Consider the following 17,112-nt stretch of genomic DNA (forward strand, 5'->3'; position numbering starts at 1 on the left):
AAACATAAATACACATTCAAAAAAGTGACATGATTATAAACCATGTTATTAAATGGGCATTTCAAAGTCAGAATGTGAATATACATATCTTCAAATTCTTTTAGGTCATTTTTTATTAGCAACAAACAAAATAATTATTTCAATTGGACATGCTTTGATACTATAACTGCCCTTGAAGTTTTATAAGATACTTTTTTTTGTTTGCTTTGGAAATTCCGTACATCGTCAAGTGATTGGAATTCCAATTGTGCACCACTTCTGCATTGTTAGGAGTTATAATTTATGACTAAAATCAGCAAAGACCCGTCGAAACAACATCTGATGCAAAACTTCAACACATACGTTTAGATACTTGAATGATATATTGGCTCACAATAATGACGACTTCGACATGTATACTTGTAGGACTCTAAAGTGCGATGGGTACAATGCACAGGTATCATCATCATGAAGAAAGTTGGCCAAATATTTTCTTGCACTTGTCTCACTCATTTGTAAGTTTATCTGCTCTTTTATTATTTTAGCACCCCAGTTCGGTACTGGCATGAAAATACGGATTTTTTGTGTTATTAAAATTTGATGTTACAAAATATTAGAAATTATTTTAAATTAAGGAATGTATCTCCCTCATGCAAAGCTCTGATTCCTTTCACGGATTTGGCTTTACTTTGTGGACCTTTTGGATTATAGCTCTTCATCTTTTATATAAGCTTTGGATTTCAAATATTTTGGCCACGAGCATCACTGAAGAGACATGTATTGTCGAAATGCGCATCTGGTGCAAGAAAATTGGTACCGTTAATTTTACTACAGCCGCTTTGCCTTTGGTGGACATCTTGAACAAAAGACGGCAAAAGACGTTTCGGAATTGTTATTAAGATTCATCTACATATTTGGCCCACCTCGGATTCTCCAAACTGATAACGGCAAGACATTTAATTATGCAAATCTTTGTGCCGTAATTGATGAGTTTAAGGCAATAAAAATTAATGGTCGTCCGTACCATCCCCAATCACAAGGTTAGTCAAAAAAAACTTAATTGTACTGCAATAATAAATTATACTTTAGTTTCACTTATGTATTACAAAAGAAATAGAAATACAATTATGTTTTGCCTTTACATTTCATTTACAGGACTGGTGTACTTCTTAAACAAGCTTTTTTAACACTATTTTAATACCTTTACGTAGACAAACAACAAACCAATAAATCACTTAGCCTGAAAATTACTCCCATAACTTAAACCTTAAGTTATTTAAATCTAAATCATTGCCTTTAAATTTTCAAAGAAATTGGCATAGTTTAAACGAGGACCGCAAAGAAAACCCAAACTAAACTGGCTCAGAAAAAAAAAATGCCCACATTACCAGTTGCTCAACATGGAAGCAGAGTAACAGGAGACTTTATTTGTACAAGCACAAATAAAGCAAAAATATTTGTCTACCCTTTATTTGTATAATAGTTAGCTAATTCAGGATAACCAAACAATATATTTACATTGTTGAAAAATATAACATTTATGTGTAGTCGCTGCGAAACAGGAGAATAGCTTGGCGAGCCTTATGTTTTGTCTTGTTTTTAAAGCTTTATTATCTTCAAAATGCGATATTAATAAATATATAATCTGCAAACTATTATAACACAGTTTTACACAATAAGTTTAGCACGTGTCCTGGACAGTTGTGGCTTACTTTAGAGCCCAATTTGTTGATACAAGAGATTGTCCAAGTTTACTAGGAGAATTCTATTATAAATACAACAATAGAGTTAACAAAGCTACTAAACCAATGACACCCCACCAAAGATTTTATAAGAGGCCAAATTTTTCAATGGCATTAGAGGAACAGGTAAACTATTTTAACTTTTTTCATATTTCACGCACAATAATTGCAATGACAAAAACCCCTCTTTAAATTATAGTAGTTTAAAAATTAAGTTATAAACATCGGTTATATCTAAACTTGTATAAAACGCATCACCAAGTTTTAAGTTCATGTTTTAATAATAAGATAGAAGTAATTAGTTTTATTAATTTCTTTATGTTGACACAGTGCTTGTTAAACGTACATGTACAGTAACAAATATTACATGCATATATTCGACAATTACACGCAACCATTTGTTTATTCATACTAATTTTAATGAATCTATTGTACTGTTTATGTTTAGATTGCAAAGCGTAATTTAATTAAAGAGGAAAAAGAATTTCTAGAGATGACTCACTTGGATGTTGAAGAAGATGAAGATGACAACAATAACTTGGCATTAAATGAAAACTTAAAATCAGTGAAAATAAAGAAATTACAGATGCAGAACAGAGTAATATTAATCAGGTATAAAAATAGCTGTAATAATATTATAAATTATAAATAACGGAACTGGTAAATTAAAATAATATGGGTTATCATTTGCAATGATTTTTTTAAATCTATTAATTACTTGATAGGTTACTATAATGTACCTGTGCATTTAAAAATATTTGACATCTGTAATGTCTTTATAGAAAGATAATGAAATTCAACAATCTGGGATGATACATCATACCATCACTACGGACTCTGCAATAATGGGTGCATCAAATACAAATTTTGAGGTGAGTGCGAAAACCTTATTCTGTACAAATTTTGAGGTGAGTGCGAAAACCTTATTTTGTGTTTCAGTATAAGTGTTAAATGTTCGGAATTCTTCGTGTTTTTCTATACAATAGAAGGTAAAATGTCTTTAAATTGTTATTTGGATGGAGAGTTGTCTCATTGGTACTCACACCACATCTTCCTATATCTAATAGAAGGTAAAATGTCTTGTCCATTACACTCTTTCTCTTTTAACATAAGATTTAAGTAGATTTTTAATTTTCGTTCATTTAATTTCAGATCCAAGGGTTAAAATCCTTTCTAATTATAAAACCTAATTGATAAAACATTTAAATTGAAAATTTATAGATTAACAGTATTAAAAAGTGTGATTAATAAAGCCTCAGAAAATAAAGCTCGAGAAATTGCCAGAATGGATGCAGAAAATGATTACCAGCAATTTGTTGAGTCGATGTGGCACACAAAAATTACCAACAGGATCAAAGAAAGTGAATTAGTAAGATACAGAATTGTTTATTCTAATTGTTTTTAAATTAAATCTTTTCATATAACTATAATTTAATTGTGATAAGGTGAAAAGGTGTAATGATGGATAAAGTACTTATAATTTGATTACAATATACATCTTTGTGAATAATTATAAGTGTGTTTTTTGTTTACATTTTAGGTAATATCTGCAAATGAAACTATAACTAGCAATGAGCATACTATGCCGCCCGTAAATGGCGTAGAACATTTTGAGGTTAGTACTATTAATATGTTCACATTAAGTATTTGAATAACATTTCAAGTTTTCATTTAAAAAAAAGTTCAATTGTCCAAAACATTTTGTAAATATCATTATACTTTTAAAATGAATACCCAATTTTAATATTCAAATATTTTTGTCATTTTAGGTCAATAATACTGTACAGACTTATGACAGATTGAACTAGATGATACCATCACAAAAGCAACTCCAAATGTCTCAACCGCTGCAAGATATCACAAATTCTCAAATGATGCGCAATATAAGTTTACATCAAGTACGTAAATTTTTTCACTTTAAAAAAGTAGCTTTTTAAAATATTGTCTTACCGCTATCAACTTCAATGGTATTTTTAAACATAATGTACTTTTATTTTATCGCATGGTGATAGTTCCGGCTTTATGAGTTAAACGCTTTATACAAATGTAAATACGTAGTTATTTCTGCGTACTAAACGTTATACAGGTGTCATCTCTGTTATTTTGTTCATCATCATAAATATACATGTTTATGTGTGTGAAAATGCACTACCATTACTGAATTATTATATGTTTGTATTAAAAAGTGAGAATAAAAAAATAAGAAGATGTTGTTTAATATTCACCAGGGCATGACATCTATCTAACAGAGATTAAATGATCAAAGAAGTTTACAAATATTGGTCATCGTACGGCCTTTGAAAATAAGCAAAACTTATACATATTTTTAGCTATATATAAAATGTCTCTAAATAACAAATTTATGTAAACAAAAACGAAAACACCAACGGCCTGTTATGTGTACAGATTTAAATACTATCAACACTTAAACAATATTGATAATTTTTTAACCTTTTCTTATTTGCTTTAGTCAGAAGTTAGCCCATATTATAAGGACTTGTATGCAAGGAGATTTATACAACGTACTGATTCTGGTATAGCAGGCCTGAAACGCCGTCATTTGGAAACAGAAATTTATTTGTCTCAGGTAAGCAACTTAACTACCGTGTGACAAAATAGAGAATTAAAGGTGATTAAACAAATTGTAATCTGTTTATTTTGTATTTGTTTGTTACGCACATTTTTGTATGTACTTTTGAATGTTAATGTAAAGTCATTTGGAATTTTCAAACTAAAAAATAAAAAGATAATGTTCTTTTATTCAGGACTTTGCTTAATTCATAATTACGTCTTGAACTCTTTTTATTGATTGTTCAATTTGTTACATTTGTTATTTTCATTTCTTGGTATGATTTTATTAACTTCATTTTTACGCTTTTCAGAATCGTGAAGAATGGGACAGTAGTATGTATTCGGAGGAGTTGTTCCCTAAAAAAGTATCCAAACTTACAGAAATGCAAACTTTTCATCCCGCAGTTAATGAAGTATTAGACTTTAAACCAAATTCAGCTTTATCCGCGGGTACAAACGTTTTTTTGTCCGGGTATTGGAAGAAAGGACTTGCTATAAATATTGAAAATGACGACAGTAAAGGGAAGGTGTACACAATAAAGGAGCTTAAAAATGGCAAAATTCATCAAGTTTCTAAATATTTAATTTGTCCAAATTTGATTAAGATATTTATTTCATGAATTCCATGTCATTTTAAAAGTTGTGCCAAATAAAGTCTACTTTTAACTTTGTAATTGATGATTTATATTTTATCAAATAGAGTTAGGAAGATTGATATGAGTGCCAATGAGTTAACTTTACAACAAAGTCACAGGTTTTAAATGTAAAAGTATATTTGTTAAATATATTGATTTTCGCCAACAAGACAGTAACCTATCAACACAACTTGTAATATCATAATGTGATTGCCAATGAGACAATTATGGGAATTAAATGAATACTCGACATCCAACCAGTAACAAAAAAACTGCAGGTGTAGTATCATCAAATGAATGCCAATGAGACAATATGGCTCTATCCAAGGTTAAATATTTATTTATTAACTCTAGGTTACCGTATAAATAACCCTGCAAAAAGTAATCTATTACAACCGAGAGGTATCAACAACCAGCGGAAAATAATTGAAACAGTCTTATTTAAATACATAACAAGAACTTGTCAACAAAACAACTATTCACCAACGACTAAATTTTGTTGGTGAATGCACCTTATTATATTATGACCTTCAACATGGAGCACATTGAATCAGGCTATTTAGGACCACACAATGACTTGTGTAAAACAGTTTAAAAGAGAAAACGAACGGCATGATTTACAAATAATACAAAAAAAGAAATAACTATTAAAAACACTAAAAATAACCATTGCATTAACCCCATTTCCATTACATCCTTGATTGTTCGCACAAACAATACGTTAAATACAATTCTAAAGTTCGCAATACTAAGTTAAATATTAAGGTCAATCATATACTAGGATAATTAATCCTTTCTCCAGAACATCACAACTGACACGTTTTATATTGTTTACTGACACGTTTTATATTGTTTACTGACACTTTTAATTAATAATCAACCTTGGACTGACTTAGTGGGTCTTCTTTAATACAGAGGTATATAAACTATGGTCATGTTTGAGAATATAAATCCGACGCGTGGCCTGCTATAATTTATGTTAAATCGAAATAAAAACAAACAAGAATGTGGCTTTAGTGCACGGATGCCCGACTCTCACTATCATTTTCTATGTTCAATGGACCGTAAAATTGGGAAAAAACCTCACGAATTGCATAAATTAGTAAGATCATATCATAGGGAACATGTGTATTAAGTTTCAAGTTGATTGGAATTCAACTTCATTAAAACCTACATTGACCTAAAACTTTAACCTGAACCGGGACAGACGGACTGACAGACGGACGGACGAATAAACAAACAGATGGACACACAAACAAACGAAGTAACAAACAAACGGATGAACAAACAAACGAACGGACGGACGATCGCACGAACGCAGTTACCGATAAACATAATGCTTCTTAGTGGGGCATATAAAATATGTTTCAATAAAAAAACAAAGACTTAACTTAGGTAACATTATCTATATTGCAACTATTCAAAATTAAAAAAAAACTTTTGTGTGACGAATATTAAGAAAATTGAGCGTAATTGATAAACCGATCAGTTATGTTGTCCCAATTAAGTTGAAAAAAAATGTTATTTATGCCATCTAGACAAAGATATTGGTAATAAATTGTTCACAGAGAGAAAGAAAATTATAAAAAAAAAATTTTAAATGAAAGCAAAATATTATATTATTTATTGAAATTATGTCTTCTACAAATAAACAGATATCACAAATTCATCTTTGTTTTACGAATGATAAACAAGAGGGTGTGTCCTCCGGAATAAATTGAAATGTTTTTTGTTTATATTTATATTTATGTTCTAATTCATAACTTCAAGCGAACCTAAATTATTTACAAAAATAAACTCAACACCTTTGTCTGGGATCAGCTCGCCTGACAGTATGCAGCAAAGCTTTAATTTTATCAAATTAAAGACAAATGCAAAATACGAAATATTCATCTGTTACTGTCTGCCTAGGCCGCTGCAGGTAACGAACACAAAAACCAATCTACAAAAATAAAAGCAATTTTAATTATGTACTCAAAGACATATTATGAATCAATTTAAAGATTATGTTTTTACACACATTATTCACAATAAACAAAAATAACACAAGAAATATACATCAAGTCGGGTGGGAAGGGCGGTAACTTTATTGCACCAAAAGCGAACCCCGAATGACAATATCTTAAATTCGCAAAACCGCCAAAAGGTAAATCACGAAATATTTGAATTGACCTTATTCAAATATTATGGTCAGTTCTAACTCGACCAATGAATAACATTTAACTTATTATATACTTTAAACACGTGTATAGTTATAAATACCGATGTACGTAACTTTAATAAATATATTTAATAAGTATATGTTATTTGCTGTGAATATACATGAACTTTTTCCATTTGTGTTTGTTTTTCTGCATCAGATACGAGGCGGATTGTTAGGGCTTTTAATATCACAATCCTAGAGCATCGTCCCTTGGTTTCTGTTGCAGCTAAACAATCATTTATTTTATATTTATACATTTTCAGCAAAATATTATAAAATCAAGTGAGAAAAAAAAAAAAAAAAAAAAGTAAATAAATAAATGGGGTTTGCCACATCTCTGGAGTAGCAACTCTCAAATACTTTTTTATTTAACATATTTGGAAAATAAAATTTATCTTTATCTTATCTATTTATATTTATGTTAATGTGTTTAATGTAATGCATTACGTGTCTACTCTGTGCCCAGTACCTGGTGACATAAAGATATTTATATGGTTGACCATGTCCTATATGATTAAGTAACTGTGACACTTCTTGCGGCCTTGCATATGTTGAAAATACATCACTTTTTACATGATCATAGATAATTTCATATCATACGAACAAGAATTTGTGAAAAGTTACAAACGATTAAAGTTCAAAATGTTTTAGTTTTTTGTAATTATTGAGCTGCACAACTGGAACAATATCTAAGGATATGGAGAAAAAGTAAGTTGTCTTTTTATTGATCATTAGGTTTATGTCTTACAAAGTCAAATGGTATAATATAAACTGTAATGTATTATTCTAACTACGATTGAATTTGATAAGATACGAGACAGAGTAACTATATTCAAATAAACATTGTATTTTAGATAAGTTGAAGTTATCCTTAGATAGTAATTACAGCTACAAAATTTTATTCTTTTAAGGTCGTTGTTACATCAAATGGCAGGGTTAAAGAACATCAGTTGTTCGACCTGCTTATCAAATGCGTTTTGTTAAAATATATTTTTCACTTTTTTGTCTTTTGGAAAATCTTGTTTGTGTTGTTTTAAGATCCCTCTACTTTTTATTTTTTGCATGGACACATAAGAATCTCAATTTCATCCAACGCAATTATAGGTTTGAACGTAGTTGTCAATTTAGACTTATATATATTTTTATATAATACTGAATATTTTTAAATATTTAAAACATTTTTAAGACGAGCAGACGGAGACTTACAACTAGCCATATATCCATTCATTGAGTATGAAGACTCAACATATTTTGCATGGCCTTGCTTAAGGAAAAATCCTGCAAAACAGTTTCAAGACATAAAGAATTTTGATTCCAGGGAGAATGACATTTTATTATGTACAGCGCCTAAAACAGGCAAGTTTAATTTCAATTATCATGTCAAATATACAAAATTGTGTGTTTGCATACACATATAAATCTTTCTATGGCGATATATTTTCTGTTCATTTGTTTTCTATACACACTTTTTCTTGTCTTTCCTTACCAAACTTGTAAATATATGGAAAACGATGTGGTCTTAATGCCTTTGACACAACACTCCACAAGAGACCAATTGACACAGAAATTGCAACCTATAGTCTCCATACGGACACCCACAAGTAGAAATATCCTTACCGTACAGTAAGCTATGAAAAATCCTAAAATAACAATTTAAACGAGAAAACAAATGGCCTTATAATAATTTATTTATGTATAAAATCATTTCGAAAAACAAATATGATAAACAGCGACAAACAACCATATTTAGTCCTTATTTATCATAGTAAAACTATTCTGCTGTTTATCGTTTCAGAAATAAAGATATAATTGTTATTCACCATTATTCTTCCAGGTACACATTGGGTTCATGAGATTATAACTATGCTAGTGGACCATACGACAGAATATAACAGTAGGGACGCGACACTGAAAATACATTTAGACTTTATGACTGACTTTCAACTGTTGGAGTCCGAAACGAGGCGGAGAATTCTTCATTCACATCTTCCTTGGAGTTTCTTGCCATCAAAGCATAAAGATGAAAAGGCTAAGGTTGTGTATGTGAACAGACATCCGAAGGATAGACATGCTTCCCAGTACAATTGGTTAAAACAGATGAATGGTGTTCCTCCAGATTTTACATGGAAGCAGTATTATGAAGATATGGTTATCAATGGTAACCAGTTTTCTTTTAAGTAATGTATATATACGTACTATTGGTATATGACGGGTGCTACATGTGAAGCAGGATCTGCTAACCCTTCCGGAGCACTTGCGATCATCCCTAGTTTTTGGTGGGGTTCGTGTTGCTTATTTTTTAGTTTTCTATGTTGTATCATGTGTAATAGTGTTGTCTGTTTGTCTTTTTCATTTTTAGCCAAAGAGTTGTCAGTTTATTTTTGATTTATGAGTTTGACTGTCCCTTTTGGTATCTTTCGTCTCTCTTGTATATTCAGTGTACGACCCGTAGATACTACACAAAACAAAGAAAAAAACGTATATTTGCAAATCAATAATCCAACTTGACAATGTAATAAAATAGTGAGTAATGTTCATTATTCATTTTCTATCCATCTGTATAATGTTCACTCGTTGATACTACATAAAGAAATTTTTGATAAACTTGCAAAGCATATATACACCTGATCAATTAACACAAGTCGTGATTCTTGACTATATGATGTATGCTTCCATATAAAAGAAAAAGGACAGTAAAAGGCCCAGACATGAAAAATACAATGCGAAAACAAACAACATAATTTGAAACAAAACAGTTGACGAAAACAATTACAACAGGCACGAACCGACGACAACCAGTGAATTGAAGATTCGTGATTTAGGACATGTACATAAAGATAGGAGTGAGGTCAACACTGTGTGTGAGCTCTCGTCCCTCTCCAAACATGGGGTTTGGCATCCATAAACCCTTGTTTGAAAAAAATATTGCTTATCATGTTCTTAAATGACTTCGTCATATGCAACTATTACAGTCATAATAACGTTCGATAACTCTGCATGTAACTGGTTCAATTAGGATTATGTAAAATCAGAGACATATACAATATGTATATATGTCTCTGGTAAAATTTACTGGTTATCTGATGAATGATTTAAAGAAAATTGAAAAATATATTTATTTCACCTCAGTTTATATCCATTCGAGGTCTTCTTTTATATTTCATTAATAATAGTACAATTACACTAACCTGCATAGGTATTGCCAAAATTTATATCTGCATAGGTACTGTCAAAACTTGCATCGTGATTATGTTTTTTTCTTTGATCACGTTGATGTTATGACTTAATTAATATCTCCTCAATCTAGCTATGTCCAAGGCTATTATTATAGTGACAATAACGTGTCATATTTAATTGCAGTATATACAGTGAAATTAAATTGAATTATGTGCATGGACAAAATAAGTGTCGAACATCCTCTACGTTTGAAAATTATTTGGTCGCCATTTTTCAAAATTTTCTAAAAATAACAACAGCATGTTTAAGCTTAATCAAGAGGAACCAATCTTCGATTATATGCTGCTTTAAGGTAAGACAATGACTGAACACGCGAGCATCCAGCAGTTATTTGATTTGATTTCATTGTAAAAATCTTACCAACTATATTTTTACCATGTCGCCCCACGCTGTCAAGGTGTCCGCCATCTTGAAAAATAATACCAGATTTTCTGAAAATAGCTTATTTTCAAATCAATTTGGAAGGGACATAATTGAAAATTAAACTATTCCATATACGATATTTCAAATATTTATGAATATAATAATAAGCACATATTCCCACAATAATTCCATCTGTTTTTGTTTAAATCGCAATTTAGGGTTAAACACGACAGAAAATCCAACATGTATCGTAGTTGTATAATTTAACAGTGTGAACTATCGAGGCAACGAGACAAATTTTCAAAAGCATTTGAAAGGGAGAAGATCAAAATTTAAATTTTTCCAAAAGGCTTTTTTATTTCTAAATATATGAGGAATCACTATATATTCCACACACTTTTTGTATCATGAACTTAAAGTAATGTATTTGATCGATTCCAGAAAGCCCCTATGCATTTCTATACATTTTACTTGGGCTTGATACGGGTGATGTGTGACGTCACCAAAGTCACGTGATGACTGCTATAGTTGGATATGGCAGTTTCTTCAAATTGAAAATAACTATTAATTCCAAACCTATTTCGCATACGGATATATAAAAATAGGCGATTTATGAAAATACGAATATGTATAAATGTGATGCTGTACTTAAAGTAAATAAAACTGAATTTTGGAATCTTATCGGATTTACTGATGATCGTGATGCACGGTAAAATGGTTTTTTCATGAGATTTTTTTGTATATTTGTTTAATATCATTATAGATAGATTATTGACTGGTTGGTTCAATTACACAAAGGAAATGACGAAAGCTGCAAGAAATCACAAGAATGTTCACTGTGTGCTCTTTGAAGATCTAAAATTGGTAAAAAGATTATAAAGACTGGTTTTTTTTCTTTTTTTGATAAAGTTCACTTTTCGATTACTATGGGGGAAAAAAAGTTTTGAGAAATAAAATTGTATTTTATTTTCAATTTATGATAACTTGAAATATAAATTTTAATATATTGCGGATATCTCTTTCCGATTAAGACAAAGCATATCAAGAGGTTTGTTGATCGTATGTTACAAATACTGTGAACGAACTTTAATTCGTGGGTATCAATTTTCGTGGTTTTACACACATTTACACGTTCGTGGGTTTTTAAATTCGTGGATTTATGGGTTTGTTTTAAATAGAATGAATTGAAGCCATTAGAAACGAAGGTTACAAATTGTCTAGATTGAAAGAAATTGCAAAGTAAAACATTTAGTCCTGTAAATCGTAGTAACCAGACAAGTTAACCCTTGATAGAGTGATTAACAGATTAAAGACCATCAAAGGTGTTAATTAAGGCATAAACATGTCATCTAAAGAAAACAGTAACATAAACAAATGCTTAAAACGTATCTTGAATTGTCAAATAATTCTTATGAAAATCAAGCCCAGCATAACATTATTATTTCCCATACGTACGAGAACTATGAGGATATAAAATTAACACTTTATCATACTAGCAAACATGTAATAAAACCGGAAATCTGATTTTAATCGATCAAAAGTATTTTATTATGAGCATTAAAAGGTCAAAAGTTGTACAGTTTAGGTTATTAAAGATTAAATGGGTATACTCCTGCAATCACTATAATTGCAGTTGTAGTCCATAGTGCGTTTGCCCTGTGACTACTACTATAATGTTCTCAGATTTGGAGATATTCAGTATATTCTCTGGATTATATCAGTAGTCAAACTTACATGGGGATCTTTCAATGTTTTGATTTGGACAACAGTTGTTTTATGACGTTGGACACTAATTCGTGGATAAAGTCATCCACGAAAACCACGAAAATTGGTTCCCCACGAATGAAAGTATTTTTACAGTATTGCACACGACAAAATATGAATTTTTGGAAGTTCGGTTTACATTTATGAAACTGCAAACAAGAGCTATAACAATATGGATAGAACAATATACCATCTTTAATAATAAAGAGAATATACACAACATGTCGTACTGCAATCTGCACGAGTCAAAAACAGTTGTGAACAAAGGGACTACCAAAGACTAGCCATCAACACTAATGTTATTATTTTCTTTTTTTCAACATACATTGTAGCGCCCGATTGAAACAATCAAACAAATTGCTGAGTTCCTTGAAGTTCTGTTTGACGACCAGTTCATAGCAGAAGTTGCCGATAAAAATGTCTTCCGAAAGTTAAAAGATTATAAACAGGATGCTACGGTTGCAATATCAAGAGATTACAAGTCAGTTTTGTTTAGAAAAGGTAAATATTAGTAGATTACAGGTCAGTGTTGTTTAGAAAAGGTAAATATTAGTAGATTACAGGTCAGTGTTGTTTAGAAAAGGTAAATATCAAGAGATTACAAGTCAGTGTTGTTTAGAAAAGGTAAATATTAGTAGATTACAGGTCAGTGTTGTTTAGAAAAGGTAAATATTAGTAGATTACAGGTCAGTGTTGTTTAGAAAAGGAAAATATTGAAAAAATAATTTCTTCATGTCATGCTCTATGCTCATTTTAACATGGGTAGGCATTATATTTGTCGATATTTTACACTGAGAGTTAGCGAGGTGCAAAATAGGGTCAAATATCATGCCTACCAATGTTAAAATGAGCATAGAGCATGACATGAAGGAATTATTTCGATTCTAATAGGACAAATACAGTATTTTCATAGGTTGAAGCGTACGAAAAAAACCGTAAAATCTTTGGCTATTCCCGTTTCCTCCTCGAGGAGTCTGTACATTACATTTCAAATTTGATAAGTTTAAAAACTACGAGCAGGGAAAATATATGTTGTTTTATAAAAATATATAATAAAAGTTTATGTTAGCTGCTTAAATGTATATATTTTAAAGGATAACGATGGAAATAACGTTAATATAAACAGTAAGTTCGTGCGCATGTGTCAAATATATTTTGTGCTCATTAGAACACGGCTTTGTTTACAAAGCGTAATATGGACGTCATATAAGAAGGAAGTACACCACTAATTCATGGTCCCATTACTCTCTATGTTAAATTCCTCCATTTCAACCAGGCACACCTCTTTCATTTTAAGTTCAAATAAAGTGGCAATCATTGCATTTCAAAGCAACACTTCATGGTGTCTTCTACTGAAAAAATCAACATACCTTACATTGCATATAAGAAAGAACTGGTTCCCGGAACTTCGGATGTACCAAAACAGGTACTTCAGATCTGACAAACAGACTAAATGTACCCTCTTTTTAAAATCTGGTGCAGTTTTTTTAATATTTAAAATTAAAAGTCCAAAAGTGTTCTACAATGATCACCAGTCCTTTAGCTTTCAGTTGATGCCAAAAATACCTTATTATCCTACATATTTTGAAAGTTACACTCATGCGTAGGAACTATTTTGCGTTAAATATGTACTACTTTCTGGTATGTGCTTTTTGGGTGCGCCCGAATTAGTGGTGTTACACCAGAATAGTAGATTACAGGTCAGTGTTGTTTAGAAAAGGTGATTTATTATGACCTTTTAAATGAGATGATGACTACTAGTTGCCAAGTAAAAAAAATTAAAAAAATAAAAAAAATAAGCAAGATATCTTAGGGATTCGCATGTATTTGTTTTGTTTTTGTTTTTTGTGTGTTTTTGACTGACGTGCGAGTAACTGAAAAAAAACGTTATATTATTTATTACAGGTTAACCGGTTTTTACGCTATATATCGTGGCTAACTAAAAAAAAACGAGCACAGATAACTCCTTATACCGGCATATATCTCATGATATGGTTCATAAGTATTTCTCTTTTCTCATTTTTATATAGATTACACCGCGTGTTTTCCTGTTTGAATGGTTTCAAAATAGTCATTTGGGGGCCTTTTATAGCTTGCCGTTCAGTGTAAGCCAAGAATCAGTGTTGAAGACCGTAATTTGACATGCAATGGTTTACTTTTACAGATTTTAACTTGGATTGAGAGTTATTTAATTCACATCTGTGATGTGATCATGTGATCATACTACATTTTCTTATGTCTGTATCATAAACATGAACATGTTTTTAATAACGCTATAACGTGAATGTTATTCAATTGAGAGCGCTGGCTCCTTTTTTAGCGCATTCTTTTAGTTTAGTTTTTGATTGATTGTAGTTCTAAAATTATAAAGGAAAAATTAAAATCAGTCGTCTGACTTAAAAATGTGATAAAATCTTACAGTAAGTTTTATATAAAACGCATGCAACAACTAAACGAACAGAAAACGTTCCCTATCATATGCTAAGATGTCTTTAGTTCGTATAAATGTAACAAAATGATATGTGTTGTCCGTTTACGAACGTCTACTGTTATGTTATAGTAGTTGTTAAAGTGTATGTCTCCAACGGAATGTCTTCAAAACTGTCACGTGTGTGAACACATTTTTATTTATGTACAATTTGTTTTTTATAATTGTTTCATAAACTATCACTTACTGAAATGTTCCCTTTCTAAGTTTTTCACTCTCTCTTGCAGCTAACTACACGTAATACTTCTTATCTTTCCAGGGGAAATTGGAGACTGGAAAAACTGGTTTACGGTCTCCCAAAATGAACAATTTGACGCAATGTACAAAAAAGAAATGAAAGGAGTCGAAGTAGACTTTATATACGAAACGCAGTAGATACTGTATCGATATTGTTTGTAAACTTTATAGTTATCAAATTATCAATATAGACAAATTGCAATGAGCCACATGAACTAGATTTCTTTTAACAACAAATTGTCTAAAAATGTTTACCTGTAAGACTTCAATGTCCTTCTGGTATCTTTAGTCCCCATTTTCAATAGAAAACACACATTGAATGTACATCTTATGGTCGAAATAACCTGCCCGTTCTGACACAAACAAAATGCCTGTCAGCCTAGACTATGTATATGTATATCAGTATATTCCTAGTTATTACAAAATTATATAATTTTAGGGTGGTGCCACATACTCGTTTTTATTAAGTCCTTTGTGTTGTCTGTGACGTATATTTACACAGTTTCAGCTGTTGGATACTATAAAATTGAGAATAGAAATGGGGAATGTGTCAAAGAAACAACAACCCGACCAAATAATAGATAACAGTAGAGGGTCAGCAATAGGTCTTCAATGCAGCGAGAACCTCCCGCGCTGGTATACATTTATTTCCCGTGTCTAAGGGAGATATGAAGATTTGTTCAACCAAGAATATTCATATTTCAACTTGTCCGAGTGCAATATAATTTTTCTAGGGTGGGCAAATCTTTATATCTCCCGACGGCAAAGAAAAAGAATGTTTTACATAACAGTCTATGTTTTTTTTACTAACTGCACATAAAATATTATTTTGTCTATTCGGTTTAATGTCTGTAATAAATTTGGACAAGAAAATATTTTTGCTATTTAAAATAAGAAATTCAAATCGTTATGTACATTAAAGGCGCGTAACGTCGTACGATGTAGTCCCGACATTTCAGAGGGGAATATGATACTCAGAGTGGAATATAAAGATTTTTTCAATTACAAGTAAAACAGTTTCAACCAATCAACTATTGATAAAACTATCAATATGTATAAACAGCGGAACAATTTTTGGTGACACATTAACCAATTATGACAAAAATAAAGACATATATGGTATGATCCCCAATGAGACAACTATCCACACAAGTTTAGATGAAGTGGCTATACGCAATTCTGATTATTTTTGGTTGTTCTACATTTTTTTTTTTTCAATGATAGAAAACTATAAACAAATGTCATATAAAACTTGCTTAACCTAAAATATATTCGCCAGCATCAAGGCATGACTATCATAGTAATTTGTCGTACTAGAACACACCCGTGATATCGCGGGTCCGTGGCTGAATTAAAGTATACAACTATGCATAAGCCTTATTTTAGTACTGGTATTGTCATCTGATAAATTCGCCAATAATAAGATACACAGTTTTCCCTGCTTTCAAATCTTTCTGTTTGAACACCTCGACCTGGAACTTATCAATCACTGTTAATATTAATTATTAGGAAAGCAAAAGTTCCTGGAAAGGAGTATTTTTTAATCAACAGCATTGTCCTATATTAGTTATAAATAAAGTTGAATTCTTTGATTTGCTGTTTTACTTCATGTCCCCTATCAAAATGAAAACTGTACCTATACGCCTTATTCTAAGTCCAGATTTTAGTATTCGTATTGTTATATTAGAAAGTCTTATTAATTTAAATACTACAATATGGAACAGTTTGACAATGATTGAATTTAGTAGTGTCAACCCTGTGATTATGACTCGTGTATATAGCAAAATCCTTTATACACAGTTTGGTGGTGCGCCTGTCAGATGCGTAACATACAGATAAGGTAATATGTAACAGATGAACATACTATTGGTATCGGTATCGGATTCGACCCTG

General features: G+C 30.9%; 1 protein-coding gene and 1 long non-coding RNA gene across 3 annotated transcripts; both read left to right on the forward strand.

Annotated features, from left to right (window-relative positions):
- Positions 1 to 2,942: 2,942 nt before the first annotated feature.
- Positions 2,943 to 5,769, forward strand: LOC139500974 (uncharacterized). The gene is made up of 5 exons (XR_011658414.1): positions 2,943 to 3,090; positions 3,262 to 3,336; positions 3,491 to 3,619; positions 4,192 to 4,308; positions 4,604 to 5,769. It is a non-coding gene; the product is annotated as an uncharacterized lncRNA (long non-coding RNA).
- Positions 5,770 to 7,662: 1,893 nt separating this feature from the next.
- On the forward strand, positions 7,663 to 16,051 carry LOC139500972 (sulfotransferase 1B1-like). Of its 2 annotated transcripts, XM_071289909.1 has the most exons (7): positions 7,663 to 7,838; positions 8,317 to 8,486; positions 8,965 to 9,288; positions 11,494 to 11,594; positions 12,827 to 12,975; positions 13,017 to 13,036; positions 15,242 to 16,051. In XM_071289909.1, exons 1-7 carry the CDS (start codon positions 7,828 to 7,830, stop codon positions 15,355 to 15,357), a joined length of 891 nt encoding a protein of 296 aa, XP_071146010.1. In that variant the 5' UTR covers positions 7,663 to 7,827; the 3' UTR covers positions 15,358 to 16,051. The 2 variants fall into 2 exon arrangements, with proteins under 2 accessions (XP_071146010.1, XP_071146009.1); XM_071289908.1 differs by lacking the exon at positions 13,017 to 13,036 and having other exon boundaries at positions 7,669 to 7,838; positions 12,827 to 12,995.
- Positions 16,052 to 17,112: the final 1,061 nt, after the last annotated feature.

Source organism: Mytilus edulis, chromosome 13, assembly GCF_963676685.1.
Source record: "Mytilus edulis chromosome 13, xbMytEdul2.2, whole genome shotgun sequence".
In the NCBI taxonomy this organism is placed as follows: domain Eukaryota; kingdom Metazoa; phylum Mollusca; class Bivalvia; order Mytilida; family Mytilidae; genus Mytilus; species Mytilus edulis.

What these genes read in the sequence shown, in the direction of transcription:
- LOC139500972 (XM_071289909.1), top strand. An exon ending in ATGTACAGCGCCTAAAACAG is followed by an intron (nt 8,487 to 8,964) that starts GCAAGTTTAATT and finishes TTATTCTTCCAG; the next exon opens with GTACACATTGGGTTCATGAG. An exon ending in TGAAGATATGGTTATCAATG is followed by an intron (nt 9,289 to 11,493) that starts GTAACCAGTTTT and finishes ATATCATTATAG; the next exon opens with ATAGATTATTGACTGGTTGG.